At 41.7% G+C, this 17,418-nt stretch overlaps 1 protein-coding gene across 15 annotated transcripts in view; it reads right to left on the bottom strand.

The window, feature by feature from the left end:
* Positions 1-14,073, bottom strand: part of smoc1 (SPARC related modular calcium binding 1) — a 103,035-nt gene extending 88,962 nt beyond the window's left edge. For 9 of the 15 annotated variants that reach the window (XM_079833885.1, XM_079833882.1, XM_079833891.1 and 6 more), the window contains exon 1: positions 13,658-14,054. In XM_079833885.1, the coding sequence (XP_079690011.1) occupies positions 13,658-13,762 (105 nt within the window). In that variant the 5' untranslated portion in view covers positions 13,763-14,054. Of the gene's footprint in view, positions 1-13,657 lie in introns of all 15 variants that reach the window. The other 6 variants (XM_079833886.1, XM_079833883.1, XM_079833888.1 and 3 more) reach the window with 5 other exon arrangements.
* Positions 14,074-17,418: the final 3,345 nt, after the last annotated feature.

Raw genomic sequence — 17,418 nt, 5'->3', positions numbered from 1 at the left:
TTCTGTCAGCTGTAAAGAGAGTGAAAATAGGCCAGTCATTCACTGTGAAGCAGTTTCAAAAGTTGCTGGGGTTAATGGCAGCGGCATCCAACGTGATTCCTTTTGGCCTGCTGTACATGAGACCCTTACAGTGGTGGCTCAGGACCAGAGGGTTTTCCCCGAGGGGGAACCCTTTTTGTATGATCAAGATCACACGGCGTTGTCTCCGCGCCTTGGTCATATGGAAGAAAGCCTGGTTCCTGTCCCAAGGTCCTGTATTGGGGGCACAATGTCGTCGAGTCACCCTGATGACAGATGCCTCTCTCACGGGCTGGGGAGCGGTAATCGAAGGCCGCTCAGCTCAGGGTCTGTGGGGGGACCATCATCTTTCGTGGCACATCAACTGCCTGGAGATGATGGCAGTTTTCAAAGCATTGAAATGTTTCCTCCCGGACCTGAGGGGCCATCATGTGTTGGTCCGTACGGACAACACATCGGTGCTCTCCTGTGTAAATCGCCAGGGGGGTCTGCGTTTGCGCCCATTGTGCAAGCTAGCGCACCAGATCCTCTTGTGGTCTCTGGGGAAGTTACTCTCCTTGAGAGCAATCTTTATTCCGGGGGCCCAGAATATAGGAGCGGACATCCTGTCAAGAAAGGGGCTGAGGCCAGGGGAATGGAGACTTCACCCAGAGGTGGTGAAGCTCATTTGGGAGATTTACGGCCAGGCGGTAGTGGATCTGTTTGCGTCTCAGAATATGACGCACTGTCCACTCTGGTTCTCGTTGACACATCCAGCTCCTCTGGGACTGGATGCCGTGGTACAGACGTGGGCGAGGCGGCATCTGTACGCATATTCCCCAGTTGTTCTGCTCCAGGGAGTTCTGGAGAAAGTTCGCCGGGAGGGGATAAGTCTACTGCTAGTAGCTCCTTACTGGCCGAGCAGGATTTGGTTCTCGAACCTCGTAGCACTGCTCGATGGCTCACCCTGGAAGATTCTGATCAGGAGGGATCTTCTATCTCAGGCGGAGGGCTCAATATTTCACCCCCACCCAGAAATGTGGAACCTGTGGGTTTGGCCGCTGAGGGGACCGAGCTCATAGAGTCTGGTCTCTCTACCGAGGTAGTGGAGACCATTCTCAGCTCCAGAGCTTCGTCCACGAGGAGACTATATGCCCTGAAGTGGAGGTTGTTCACTTCTTGATGACAAGAATGACAGTTAGATCCAGTCAACTGCCCTGTTGGTTCAGTGCTAGATTTTCTACAAGAGCGTTTCTCTTCTGGGTTGTCCCCTGCTACACTAAAGGTGTATGTTTCATCTATTTCTGCTTACCATGCCCATGTGGATGGTATTACTGTGGGGAGGAACCCGTTGGTAACTCGTTTCCTTCGTGGCGCTAGGAGGCTGAGGCCTGCGGTGCGCACTAGAGTTCCTACTTGGGATTTGGCTATAGTGTTGGAAGGTTTATCTGCGGCTCCGTTCGAGCCAATTGACATCATCTCAGAAAAGTTTCTGACTCTGAAAACCATCTTCCTTCTTGCCATCTCTTCTATTAAGAGAGTAGGAGACCTTCAGGCCTTATCAATATCCCCTTCGTGCTTGGAGTTTGCAACAGGGATGGTTAAAGCTTTCCTTTACCCTAGATTAGGGTATGTTCCGAAGGTGTTAACCAATGTTCCACGGCTTATAGTGCTGCAAGCACTCTGTCCTCCTCCATTTGTTAATCCAGACCAGGAAAGATTGAACCTTGTATGTCCAGTGCGAGCACTGGATGCTTATGTCCACAGAGCTGCCCTGTGGAGGAAAGCGGATCAATTGTTTGTTTGTATTGGACCTCAGAACAGGGGTCTCCCTGCATCCAAACATACAATGAGCAAGTGGATAGTCGAGGCTATCTCACTGGCTTATGGGTCTTCTGGTCAGCAGTGTCCCTTAGCTGTCAGAGCCCACTCTACTAGGAGTATGGCGGCCTCTAAGGCCTTGGTATCGGGGATTTCCCTCAAAGAAGTCTGCGATGCGGTCGGTCCTCGCCTCTTACGTTTGTGAGATACTATGATCTTGACCTGGAATGTGCTCCAGGTTCTTCAGTGCTCCTGTCTTGAATGTGCCACAGTTTCACACGGCAGGCATTTGGTATTATGGCGTTTTGGTATTTCGTTCCCAGAGCTATCCCTAGTGGACGCAGTGTGAAGTTCCCTTGAAAGGGAATGTCTCAGGTTATGACTATAACCATAGTTCCCTGAGAAAGGAACGAAACACTGCGTCCCTTTGCCAATATCCCTGCATCCCTGTGATCCCTTGCTTAGGCAGTTTAGCTGAAGTGCGATCGGACCGGATGTATATTTATCCTTTCCTGGACGTGACGTCACCCTTCTCAGGGAACTATGGTTATAGTCATAACCTGAGACGTTTTGTTCTGGGTTGGGATGCACCGAATCCAGATTTTTGGGGTTTGGCCGAATACCGAATCCACTGTTTAAGATTCGGCCGAATCCGAAACTGAATACCGAATCCTACTCCCATCCTCAGTCCATTATCACAGGAAACACATTAATGAAGTAAACAACTTCCACAGCAGTGTAGGCCTATGCTATTGACAGTTTAACCGTTAACCGAAAGTAAGAACTTTGACCGATTAATACTATCAGCTAAACGGTTTAAATGTTTTTAAAGCTTTTTTGTTTTGTTTCTTTGCTGCATGGTTAAAGAAAAATATGCTGTATAGGGTTATTTGTTCACTCACGGAGCGCGTCGACATGTGCAACCACAAACCAGATATAGCAAAATGAAGCAATGGAAAAGCTTACTGTGTGGGACCATTTCGACAGAAAAATACAGCAGTAGTACAAGCTCCTGACTGGTGGAAAGCAAATGAACGGCGCTTCCCGAGGCTGGCCACTTTAGCGAGGCGTTCTCTCTGTATTCCCGGGACATCAGTGCCATCTGAAGCCTTGTTTAAGGCTTTTGGTAGTGTGGTTTTGGTCAAGTTTACTAAAATAAACATTGTCATGTATGTTCTACTCGCCGCTGTTTCCTGATGGTTTATAGAACAATTACTCCGAGTCGCCCTCTGTTTCACAGAACAACACAACGAGGAGAGCAGGAGGCGCGCTGCGGAGACAGAAGGATTGAGAGGTTGTTTTCTGCTGCGGGTTTAACTGTCAACAGACTGCTCTCCAGACTAACCCACATCACTTAGAAATGTTACTTAAAAAAACAAGTTGTGGATTGAGGTAGGCCTGCTACCTGAAGTTGCTGCATTTTGGCTGCTGTCTGTATTCCTTCATGCACAAATCGTATTCTTTCGGATGTTTCATATGCAAATGTTTTAACAGTGGCTATTGTTTAGGGTCCTTGCCACCACGAGACAAATGGGCATTGCAAATTGAACATGTAGCTCGACTTGAATCGCCTTTCTTTTGACTTAAAGTACTGCCAAGTTTTCTGTTCATGAGTTCCATTTTCACTTTCTCACAGCCTACTGGATTCGAACGGTCCACCTAGTAAACACCTTCCCGTAGCCTAATCAACGGCGGCGTCATTACGTTCGACCAGCGGAGCGCGCATAGTGCAAAACCTAGGGTTCGGTTCGGTGGAAAAAAATTCTGAGGCGTGTGCGCTAACAAGAATGTTAAAGACCGCAGCAGCTAGCGCGCCTCTTGAGACCTACATCCCTAAACCTCACTTCTATCTGGGTCAGGGCACCAAATGTAACTGGTCGTACTCAAACTGCTTCGAGCGGGATTCAAACTGGGGTTTCTGCATAGGAGGCGAGCACGCTAACAAGGAGGCTAAAAACCGCAGCCGCTAGCGTGCCTCTTGAGACCAGGGGAGTGAGGTTTACATGCATAGCTCTTACTGACCTATGTCTGTTACACTCCCCCCCTAAACCTCACTTCTAACCGGGTCACGGCACCAAATGTAACCGGTCGTACTTGAACCGCTTAGAGCGGGATTCGAACCGGGGTCTCCGGCTGCACTTTGACAAGGCCGCAGCCACTGGCGCACCTCTTGAGACCAGGGGAGTGAGGTTTACACGCACAGCTCTCACTGACCTATGGTCCGGGTCACAGCACCAAATGTATCTGGTCTTACTCGACCAGCTCTGACCGGGATTTCGAACCGGGGTTTCTGGGATAGGAAGATGCACGCTAACAAGGACATTAACGACTGCAGCCGGATTCAAACCGGTGTCTCCGGCGAGGGAGGTAGGCTCACTAACACTGATCCAGCCTCTAGAATCAGTCACTAGCACGCCTCTTACATGCACAGCTCTTACTGGCCTACGTACATTACACAACTCTATAGCTAACCACATCAATGAAGTCCTCATGGGGAACCACATAGAAAGTATGAATTACTATAAGCTATAAATCCCTGTTTGTTTTCACATTATATCATTTGTTGGGAAAAAATATATACTTTTGGTTTGCAAACCATCTACACTTTTCAGACAGACATCCAAACATACAACAATCAACAATCAAAGTTTTCTTACATTCTTTGTAGGAATTTGTTGTTTACCAAATGCTTTTGGTTATTTGTCCCACGAGTTTGTAGCAACAAATGAAAACATGCAGACTAAATAACCAGTAAATGTTGTTTGTCCATTTCAGCAGCACAATAAGTTCTGTAGACATCAACAAAACACACAGCTGAGGGAAGATCCCTCTTCAGGATCCCAATAAAGCAAATTTGTGATGTGCTTTTCAGTTGATGAAATCTGCTATGTGGTGACTAATGGCTGTCCGGTGAGGCAAAAGAGACACTACTTTTATCGGTCTGTAATTGAAGCCTCTGGGAGGCTGGTAATCTCTGGTATTTTCTCAAAGAAAGCCGTATCATTAAATGCTGATAGCCACTGCTATCTCTCCACAGCAAAATGCCATAGCACTGACCCAGAACACATTCTCTCTGTCAGAAAACCTTCCTTATCCAAATCCCAGCTGTCGCTCACTGTATATCAAGCACACAGCGCTACTTTTGGCCCACACAGGGAGAACAGCCTTTTGTCCACTGACTCTGTCTCCCAACTTGTTCTCTGTCCCTCACACACACATTTTCTCTCTCTTTACTCGACTATCTAGTTCTGTCTTGCTCACACTATCTCTCTCTCTGTCCGCTCCAGTCCTTGTCCAACTCTGCTGTCTGCCTAGTGTAATTTAGTCTGGAAACATGATGCACATACACACACACACACACACACACACACACACACACACACACACACACACACACACACACACACACACACACACACACACACACACACACACACACACACACACACACACACACACACACACACACACACACACACACACACACACACACACACACACACACTAGGGGGTTGCACTCAAAGGTTGTGCAAACAAATAATCATTAGTCATCACTTTGACGTACTTAGTTATGCATATTTTTTACTCAAGACAACTGGTTGTATATCCATTGATGCATTTTGAGAATCATACACTCTTGCTTAGCCCAAAAAAAACAAACATTATCTAAATCTCTTAATTACTTTTGAACATTCAGGCATGTGCCTGAGCATCAGACATTTCAGATTTTTACCTGCGACTACCCATCCTATTTTCACTATTACTTTTTGAGAATCGCTTACTCTGACTTAGAGCTTTTCTGACCAATATTTAAATCTCTTAATTGCCTTGAATGCTCAGACATGTGCTAGACGACATTATAAATTAAATAAAGCAATTCAAATGCAGAGGATCACTGTTATCATTGTATCATTGTTATTCTGTATATCGTCATAATCATATCAGTCTAAAATTTGCTCTATGGTAAAGGCATTATAGACATAAAAGTATGACTTTCTGTAAAGCTGCTTCAAAGCGATGTGTATTGTGAAACCAGAGTAATACAGAGTTTTAATCAAACCAAACCTGCCAAATAGTTTGGTTCGCTTGCCCCGATTTTGGTTAATTTGGTTCGGTTTGGCTCATTTGCATGTATTTGGTCCATGTTCCTTAATATTTAATTCAAACCGGACCAGAGTTTGTTTGGAAGTGGACCAAGATCCATCTTTACAGAGGTCTTGGTCCGCTTGTTTGGTGCGCACCAGAGTTCGGATGGCAGCGTTCACACTTATTCAAATGAAACTTAGGCCCTGTCCACATGAACACAGGTATTTTCAAAACGCCATGTTTTTCTATGCGGTTTGGCCGTTCGTCCACATGCAAATGCAGTATCCGGACACTGTAACCAAACTTTTTTGAAAACTCCTGCCAAGGTGAATATTTTTTTGAAACTCCGGTTGCAGTGGTGTCGTGTGGACATTGAAACCAGAGATTTTGGCTTGTTACGTCAGAACCGGAACCGGCAATAACCTTTTTTCTAGGCTTCTGATTGGCCAACATGGCTTTACGGTTAGGATTATATCGCCACCTGTTGGTTTCATGTGGACGATGCGATTTGTTTTAAAAACGGAGGAAGGAAAAACTGAGGGTGTTTATAAAAATACCCTTGTACGTGTGGACTAAGCCTTACTACCGGAGCAATCGCACCAGGGTTCATTTTACAGTTTTTCTCAGTCGCTTTGGTACATTTCTCGAATCATCCTCGACATTTGCAAAACAGTAAGTGCATTTCTCAAAACAATTCGTACAAATAGCAAAACACCATGGATTACCTGCAAAAGTCAGTCTCTTGCTCAAAATCCTTAGTTCATCTCTCAAAAGTAAATATCTGTGTCAATGAACATGTCAGTGCCATCAGAATGACAAGTCCTTGTATCATTGTGTACGGATAAGACAGTCAAATTGCTTAGTCATGTTGTCAATATAACAGTGTACTCTGGAGGGATGTTCTGATGTAAACTATGGCTAAAGTTTTGATGACAATTATTGTAAATTGTTGGTTACACCTCAGTGTATGTGTGAGTTTGATTGTAAGAGACTGGACAAGATTCACATTTACACTTTTACTGTTTGTACTGTAATTTGTTGAGAGACCATGTCATTGCGATACAGAGAGAAAAAGACAGCACTGCATAGCACAAAGGAAAAAAAACTGAAAAACAAAAGTAGAAATATGAACGTCTAACGGAAATGTATAGAAATATGCTTGACATATTATGACAACTTGTTCAACCATTTTGCATGTAAAGACTTATGCTATGAACTAATGCCTAAATGTTGTTGGGGGTGAGACTATTCAACAGAGACCCATTATAATACATTTTGATCAACATGACATAAGCAACTGATAATGTAGGAAACAGCAGAAAATTTTACATAATCATTTGCATGGATGTACACAAGCATTTGAAACTTGTTCAAAGAAATGAGAAACTGCTTTTTTGATGTGCACAAGTGACACAATGATGTGAGAATTGAACAGGTAGTTTTGAGAATTTCAATTCTGATCTGAGAAATGTACCAAAGCGACTGAGAAAAACTGTAATAGAACCAAACATGCCAAGTGTGAACACTTGGCACATAGCCTCTGCCAAATTATAGTGAGTCTGGTATGATTTTTATGACAGTACAAGTTGTTTGAATTGAAATCTGCAAGCTTTCCTATCCCATCTGCATCATCTCAGCTGTACGGACATTCTCTCTAGACTGTCAACAGAGTGTTGAACAGCGAAACCTGCTGATGCTGTACAGTGTGCCATGGGTTATTTAAAGGTAAACAATGACCTGCTGACTGATTACTTTTCTAGACTATTTAGGCCCTGTTTACAACTGGTATTAAGATGCATTTTTGGTCGATCGGATCACAAGTGGATGATGCTAAATACAGGTGTAAACGGGGTCAAAAACGTTTTGAGCTTGTCCACTTTCGACCACTTCCAGAGGTAGTCGAAAACACATTTGACCGGATTACTTTTGTAGTGTAAACGCTCATGTGGTCAAATGTGTTCGAACAGCCACAAAAGACGCCTACTCTCCGCCTACTGACCTAGCGTGTAAACATTATGGGAAGTGCACTAGCCAGATGGGATTTAGACTTCAGCTAAAGACCCAAGTTTGGTTTGAAGATGAATTACGTACAAAGCACAATGTTCTGTTGATTTCTAACACACACTCACAGTGTTCACCATGGTCTAGCGGCTTTCAGAGCAGAAACGAAAGCTGTGTGTCGGTGTGTTTTTCCATCGTCACCTTTCCATTGCTTTCATAATGTAAATTGCATGAAAAAAATGAAGCTCTAGCGTAAGTTCTGCCAGGAAGATTCAATGTTACGTCACTCATTAAAATCCGACCTAACCAATCATGTCCTAATACTCAGAGTATAAAAGATCGGTACTTACACATGTCTGAGTTCGCAGATGCTGACGCCAACATTTACCTCCATCCTCCCCACCACCACCAGGATGGACCCTGTCTATACCTCCAGGCAGGAAAGGCAGAATCCGTTGCCCCTGAGATGGGAGCTACGGACGGGGCCTACGCCAAATAATTCTAAATATAATACTTGCTGGTCTGTTAATAAATATGTTACTTCGTTGTACTTCATCTGGCCTCCCGAGTCTTTCTGGTAGAACTGAAAAAGCTCATACATTTACCCACCCATAGACCCTCCCCTAGAAGAAATCAGGACAGAAGTGGTTGAAAGTGGATAAAATAGACGTGAATGTGTCTCCCTCGTCTACTTGTGATCCGATCGACCAAAACATATCTTAAAGGAACATGCTGACTTTTTGGGACTTTAGCTTATTCACTGTATCCCCCAAAGTCCATAAATACCATTCTCATCTCCGTGCGTGCCATAACTCTGTCTGACGCACCCACTGCTAGCCTAGCTTAGCACAAAGACTGGAGGTAAATGGCTCCAGCTAGCCTACTGCTCAATAAGTGACAACATAACTCCAACATTTTCCTATTTACATGTTGGGATATGTATAGTTACATTGTTTGCTAAGGCCGACAGAAATATGGCTAGGAACTATATTCTCATTCCTGCATAGTAATCAAGGAACTTTGCTGCCGTCCCATGGGTGCAGCGGCGCAATTATATTACGCAGCGCCTGAAAATAGTCCCCAGCACGCTCCCTGTGCAAGCAGGTTGTCATGTTGGTTATGTAGACGGAAGTTAGCCTATTTTCAGGCGCTGCGTAATATCATTGCGCCGCTGCACCCATGGTACAGCAGAAACGTTCCTTAATCATTACGCAGGAATGAGAGAATAGTTCCTAGCCATATCGGTCTAGAAAATCACAACTTTTCATTTTCCGTCGGTCTTAGTACACGATGTAACTATCGTGCTAACTTTGTCACTTATTGAGCAGTAGGCTATCTGGACCCATTTACCTCCAATCTTTGTGCTAAGCTAGGCTAGCAGTGAGTGTGTCAGACAGAGTTATGGCACGCACGGAGATGAGAATGGCATGTATGGACTTATCTAACTCTGGGTTATACGGTGAATAAGCTAAAGTCCCAAAAAGTCGGCGTGTTCCTTTAATACCAGGTGTAAACAAGGCCTTAGATGCCTAGTTATAAATAGAACTCGTGCAACACACACACATCACTCTTTGGAAATACATTCAGATAAGAACCTTATATACTTGACTCCCACATAAACTCTCTCACCCACAAACACACACGACACTAACACCTGCATCACTGGGTCATTGGGTGTGATGTGGGCTGCTCCAATAAAAAAGCAGAGAGGAGGGGGGCAGGGGGCTTGGCGCTCATCTGCGGAGTCGGGAGAATGTTGTCTTGGCATGAAACTCACACTCGCCTCGCTGTGTTTGTTCTTTACATGACTTTACAAGGTTTCAGTGATGTACTCGAGCAGGTATGTCGTATACACCGCTTATGTGTCCTTCATTTCGATCACGGTTATGTTAGATTAGTTTATGTTCTTTTTTAAAGGGCAGCTTAACCAGAATGTCATGATGATTTGTTTGTGTGGATACTAGCTATTTGTGAGAAAAGTGTATGGGAATGCTTATGTCGTATCTTTTAATTGAACTACCAAATGAAAACAGATTAGGCTGCGTTTTTGTCATGTTGGAAAAAGTTCACACTCTATTAAGTCCATACTTCAAAGGGAAAGGAATATTAAAGGGATAGTTCACCCAAAAATGGAAATTCCCTCATCGTTTAGTCACCCTCAAGTTGTTCCAAACCTGTATGAATTTCTTTCTTCTGCTGAACACGAAGGAAGATGTTTGGAAGGATGTCGATAACCAAGCAGATAGAGCAACCATTGACTACCATAGTATTTTTTTTCCCACTATGGTAGTCAATGGCTGCCCTGATCTGCTTGGTTGCAAACATTTTTCCAAATATCTTCCTTTGTGTTCAGCAGAAGAAAGAAACTCATACAGGTTTGGAACAACTTGAGGGTGAATAAATGATGACAGAATTTCCATTTTTGGGTGAACTATTTCTTTAAAGTGCTCTAAATAGGTCTTGTACGACTCATGAGTGTTCTGTTGAAAATTATTGTTACTGTTGTAACACAATCCTACAGTATACAACCCGGTTGTTTCCTATTGTGGTACTCAAGCTGTGACGTTTCATTTCTCTTTTTCTGTGTTGTCTTTTTAAATGTCAGGTCACCATGAGGATCATGTTTGTCAGACAAGCAAATAACAGCGAAAGTTCGCAGTGACCTTTGCACGGGAGCAGATTAAGTGTGTAATTTGTTTGATGCTAAAATACCTTAACCAGCCTTATATACACTGACAACTCTAATGGAGATTGATTCACTGTTGCACTATAAAAACACAGCCAATCGCGCGAGATTGGGGGCAGGACTGTCTGTGTGTCCAGCCAATGGAGAAACTTGTTTATTTCATGTCATTATTTATGCAAATCCATTTGGTGACGCCAGTAGAAAGAAACGATACTTCAACCCAAAGATCTTAAAACGAGTAGACGTTGGTTTATTCACTGTTCTCAGACGCATCACTGCATGTTGACAGAATTAAATCCTCCGAAAATATTATCTTCTAAGTCTGTGGCATGTCAGAATTGGCTGGGTCAAAGAGCTCTGAATTAATGTGACTGGAAAAGTGTGCTAAATTCATGTTAAATGTGGAAAAGGAAACCTAAAATCCCTCTACTGTCAAGGGACGATTCCTTTCTTTCCTTTTTCTTTTTTATATATAAACCCAATCACCCAATTGGCTTTCAGGAAAGAGCTCGATCCTGTTATTGGCCCAAATACGTCTTCCAGCCCAGCACCGCAGCCATTACTCCTCGTGAACGTTTGGGTTCTTGGAGCTGACAGCATTCAGAGATAAGCTTTTACAAATGAGGCACGGAAGGGAGGAGAACTTTTGAAGCATTTAACTCCAGATTTTTTTAATAGCTTTTTTAACGCAACCTTTCTGGTCTCCTGTAATGATTAGATGAGGACGATGAAGGATGTTTTAGCACTGTGGAGATATTTCTGCACTGCTTTCTGCTGTTGAGCACAACACATCACACACACACACGTCTGGTTCACTATTTTTGGGGGGGCTCTCCATAGACATAATGGTTTTTATACTATACAAACTGTATATTTTCTCCCCTTACACTAACCCTACACATCACACAAAACTACAGGCATTTTTACATTTTCAAAAAAAATTATTCTGTATGATTTATAAGCTTGTTTCCTCATGGGGAACTCAATTTAGGTCCCCAAGGTGACACGAGTCCCCATGAGTCAGTGTGCATTCAGGTCGAAGCACACACACACACACACACACAGACACGCACGCACACACACGCACACAGTGGCTACTATTACAGTGCATTTCAGTCAGTAGAGTTCTTGCCAAAATAAAATAAGTAAGCAGATATTATATCGCAAGAGATAAAAGTCTGTGTGTGTTAATGGCAAGAAAAATGAGAAAACGGCTGCATAAGTACAGAAAACGGACAAAGTCATTAATGACAAAGATGAATGCTTTTCAATTCTTCTAAACCACTCTCAATAATGAGCACCACAATTTAATCATGCAAAAACTCTGGTTCCGTTATCAAAATGCATAGTCGTTTCTCATTCATAATTAAGAAAGACATTTAGATGCAGGGCCATAAATGTGTGTGATGTGAGTTAAGAGTTGGACTCCCAAGGAATTTATTTGATACACTTTTAAGACCTAGTTATATATCTCAATGAGGTGTTCCATGCAGATTAACTGGTTTGGAAAATATTTCCTGAAGACAATTTTTTTTTTTCATCTTCTCAGTATTTTTTTTACTCTGTTCATTTTTGGAGATAGATATAGCAACACACACTCACATATCTGGTTCACTATTTTTTGGGGGACTCTCCATAGATATAATGGTTTTTATACTGTACATTTTCTCCCCTTACACTAAACCTACCCATCACACAAAACGTAACAGTAATATATAATATAGTAATACCAGTACATTTTGACCTTGAGGGGACATTTTTTTGGTCCCAATGAGGAATCATCTTACAGAATGATCTTTTTTTGAAAATCTAAAGTAGCAGAAAGTTTTATGTGATGGGTAGGTTCAGGGGTTTAGGTGTTTGAACAGCATAAAAACCGTTACGTCTATGGAATGTCCCCAATAAACAATGCGTGTGAAACCCAACTTGTGTGTGTGTGTGTGTGCATCAGATTTTTATACCGACCACCCCCTCCAACCACAAGTATTACAATACCTCAGCAGCATCCACAAATTTCTCTCTTCTGCTCTCTTTCTGATTTGTACTCACTTTCACTCTCAATGGTCAATCTCAATGGTCTCAGCGCACAACTGAATGGACATTTGCCACAAGAGCTCTGCGGCAATCTTGACAAACCATTCTTCTATCTGAATTGCTCAAATACTTGAGGACATAAAAGACTGCTGCGGCAATTCGATTTCTGGGGCAGGTTTTCATGCCTTGACCGGTTAGGGTTATTAATCACACATGCAAGTTCCTTAATTGTCATTTTGTAAAACTTTACAACTAAAACAAAAAGGGTGTTAAGGTCAACAGCTCCTCACCTTGACACAAACTGAAATCCCAGGTCATTTATTAAAGACATCATATAGCTCAACTATTCAATATTGCTCGCAAACTGATCCAGCCGCAGAAAGAAATACTCCACACAGTTGTCTTTGTTGAAATCGTATGAAATGCTGCATTGGAAAGGCAATGGTCCTCTTTTCTATGGGCACAGAGGGGTGCACAGGAAGCAAAAGACCTTTATGACAAAAGGTCAATGGGTGTACTCAAGTCTCACTGACAATGTGCCTCAGCAAGCAAAACCCAACTATTCAGCTGAATCACCAAAAGATGCTATGATGTTGGGTTATTATGCATTCTAGAAAGTTTACCCTACTAAAAGCAACTAATATGTATAAAACTAATTAAGTAAGGACGGAGAATGAGTTGCCCTGGTGTTCAGGATGCAATGCAATATAAGTCAGTGTCACTGTATAAGGCAGCAAAAAGATGCTGTACAAAATGGTTTGTTGTGCTTTCTAGTGTTACTGAGTATCACAATACGTAAGAACTAATAGTCAACACTATATTGTGATTCTTAAATGTGGCACTTTGATTTAATGACTTTATTTTCATACATGGAAACATTATCAGAATATTGCAATATTATTCTTTTTAGCATAACGCATCGACATTGATACAGTATAAGCACTTTATGCGTCACACTGACAACTTTGAATGACGCACTTAAGTTATCAGAATGACAAATGCGTAAAAGAGCGGCGTTGCGCACGGACTTACCCGAGGACCACTGGACTTCTGCGCTGAGGCTGGTGGCAGGCACATCATCATCAGTAGCGCGTGGGAATACAAAAACACAAAAAGGACCAGGTTGTGGCAATACATTCTGTCTGACGTTGGACGATTAAGACCACTGACAGACTACGGACAAGATTAATTTAAGAACTGGCAAAGGTCCCAAAGTTGCAGGAAATTCCAAAAGTTTGTTCCCAGATAAATTCGTCCTCAGCGGGTTTCTCCTTCACATGTGTGCGTTTTCATAGTGCCGGAGAGCACGCGGACTAGATGATGGTAGTCGTGATACACTCTTTCCACTGCGTGGGATGTACTGTCCTTTCCCGAGCTACAGGTTGAATAGTTTGTCTTACTTTGGGACGCGTTTAAAACCTCAGGAGGTGGGATTGCTTGGCGTGATTGACAGTGAGAACGTCCAATGACAGCGCAGTCAGACGGGGTGGGGGGTGCAAAAGTCCGCGGATTAATCATCAGTCCACTTGGTTACAGCAAGAGTAATGACGCACAAAGCGCTACGACTTTCTTTTACACAACTGTCCTATACGCAACATTCTACAACTTATTTATTTTTTTATTTTTTTATTGTTGTTTAATTAGCGTAACAGAGATTTATTTATATTTTATATAGCTTTTATTTGATATGTATGTATGTATATATATATATATATATATATATATATATATATATATATATATATATATATATATATATATATATATATATATATTACTTATTTAAATAAATGCGACTTTGACAAGCAATTGTTCTGTTGTTTAAATTTTTCCGAATACAATATAAAAGCCCATGTTGAAAACTTTGATGTGTGGATTTGTTTGTTTGTTTGTTTGTTTTATGTAAGATGGTATTATTTCTAAGAATAAGAGACTAATAAAGTGATAATAAATATTGTGACACCTTACCTAAAAATATTTTATTTATATATAAAAAAAAAAATTTCAGGACATAATTATTTGCGAACATGATTGTGATGTATTAAGAGTGAGAGAAAGAGAGGGAGTGTAAAATGATTAAAACATTAGAAATAATTATGGATGGATGGATAGATAGATAGATAGATAGATAGATAGATAGATAGATAGATAGATAGATAGATAGATAGATAGATAGATGGATGGATGGGCTGGTGGATAGATAGATAGATAGATAGATAGATAGATAGATAGATAGATAGATAGATAGATAGATAGATAGATAGATAGATAGATAGATAGATAGATAGATAGATAGATAGATAGATAGATAGATAGACAGACAGACAGACAAAAGATGGATGGATAGACAGAAAGATAGATAGATAGACAGACAGACAGACATACAGACAGAAGATAGATAGATAGATAGATAGATAGATAGATAGATAGATAGATAGATAGATAGATAGATAGATAGATAGATAGATAGATAGATAGATAGATAGATAGATAGATAGATAGATAGATAGATAGATAGATAGATAGATAGATAGATAGATAGATAGATAGATAGATAGATAGATAGATAGATAGATAGATAGATAGATAGATAGATAGATACATGCGGTACTGCTAACGAGGATGTGGGATGCACCTTGATCTGCCGCTGGGTTTCCATTGGGCTCGGATATGCCATGTTCCACACCGTGTCAGCTGGCCTCCGCCTGGCCGGGACTGTGTGAAGTTCTTCTGGGGGAGGGGAGAGGCGAGGGGGGACAGGAGTGTCTAATGGAATGTTAACGAGATCACTTTATGTCCTGTATCCACTTTCCTTTAACCATGTCCTCGTACTAAACAAAGCCGCTCTCTGGCGTGTGAAAAAAAAAATTGTTGTTGGAGAAACGTTGACCAACACAGACGGCTGTTGTCACTTGGCTGGACATGAAACAAATGTTTGACAAGGGGCAGAGAGAAAGGAGAGGGCAAACAAGCTGAAAAGGGCTGTGCTGCCCAATTATCACACCGACCCTTTCCACAGATCCTCAATGGCGGTTCACTGTCTGTTTATAGCAAGCAAAGCCGACAGAAAATTAGCAGGTGTCTGTAGACACGACCAGCCAGCCCAAACCAGCGGGCACCCTGCCGACTCCAACGCAATTATTGCCAGGCTAGGCACATTTGGTGGCTTTCATCAACACATCAGTACAGAGGAGAGGTCTCTTCCCCCACCCTTACCTTATTATGATGTCTGAGATAACTATGACAGGCCGCTTCATGTTAAGTGTCTTTAATACCTTTGTACTTTAAATTGTGGTCCTAACTGCTGTTAAACCCATTTACAGCTTTTATAATTAGACATCTGGACCCAGCTTTATTGTGCTTTTACCAGCTCTCCGAGAAGTTCGAGTTTCAGTCCTGAGAGATTCCTTCAGCTAATGTCTTTGACAGCAATTGTCTTCTTCAAGGTGTACGGATCCTCGCCAGACGTCTAATTAATCCATGAAATACTCCTTTTTCTCTTCAGAAATGCATGGTTTCAGTAAAAGTGGCGAGAAGGATTTCTAAATGGAGTTGCACGCCTCTGTTGTTTCTTCTAAAATTAATTTGGAGAAATAAAAATAGACTAAATATGAATACCACATGTTCTGTACAAGTAAAGCTCAGCTGATGGAATATGTGGAAAAAGGTTACTCTGTATTTGGTAACACTTTATTTTACAGTGTCCTTGTTACACGTTACATGTAGTTACTATTATAATAACTATAAACTATGCATAATTACATGCAACTAACCTAAAACCAAAACCTCATCCTAATCCTAACCCTGTAGTAAGTACATGCAGTTCATTATTATTAATCAGTACTTAAATGTATAATTACACTGTAACACAGACACCTTAAAATAAAGGGTTACACTTCCATGTATAATTAAAGGGATAGTTCCCCCAAAAATGAAAATTAGCCCATGATTTACTCACCCTCAAGACATCCTAGGTGTATATGACATTCTTCTTTCAGATGAGTTATATTAAAAAGTCCTGGCTCTTCCAAGCTTTATAATGGCAGTAACTGTTGCTCTGTTTTTGAAGTCCATAAAAAATGCATCTGTCCGTCAAATAACATTCTCCACACGGCTCTGGGGGGTTAATAAAGGCCTTCTGAAGCGAATCGATGCCGTTGTCTAAGAAAAATAACCATATTTAAAACTTTATGAAGTAAAGTTTCGGCCGATCGCCATCCGTATTCAATTTATTGAAAAAGTGTTGAAAGTGCCTCAGCCGATCAAAAGGCTTACGCTACCAGTTATGCTCGTCAGACGTCGCGTACGCATCTTGAATTGCATGAAGGCACTTTCAACACTTTCCACGGAAGGCGATCGGCCGGAAGTTTACTTTATAAAGTTTTAAATATGGGTATTTTTCTTACACAAACGCATCGATTCGCTTCAGAAGGCCTTTATAAACGCCCCAGAGCAGTGTGGAGCAGTTATTTGACGGACAGATGCATATTTTATGGACTTCAAAAACAGAGCTACAACTACTGCCATTATAAAGCTTGGAAGAGCCAGGACTTTTTTAATATAACTCCGATTTTATTCGTCTGAAAGAAGAATGTCTTATACACCTAGGATGACTTGAGGGTGAGTAAATCATGGGCTAATTTTCATTTTTGGATGAACTATCCCTTTAAATACTGAGTAATGATAATTAACTACAACCCCAAATCAGAAAAAGTTGGGACAGTATGGAAAACGCAAATAAAAAAAGAAGAAGTGATTTCTAAATTTACTTTGACTTGTATTTCATTGCAGAC

This window comes from Gobio gobio (assembly GCF_949357685.1).
Source record: "Gobio gobio genome assembly, chromosome: 13".
In the NCBI taxonomy this organism is placed as follows: Eukaryota; Metazoa; Chordata; class Actinopteri; order Cypriniformes; family Gobionidae; genus Gobio; species Gobio gobio.
This window is presented reverse-complemented; position numbering and strand designations above follow the sequence as displayed.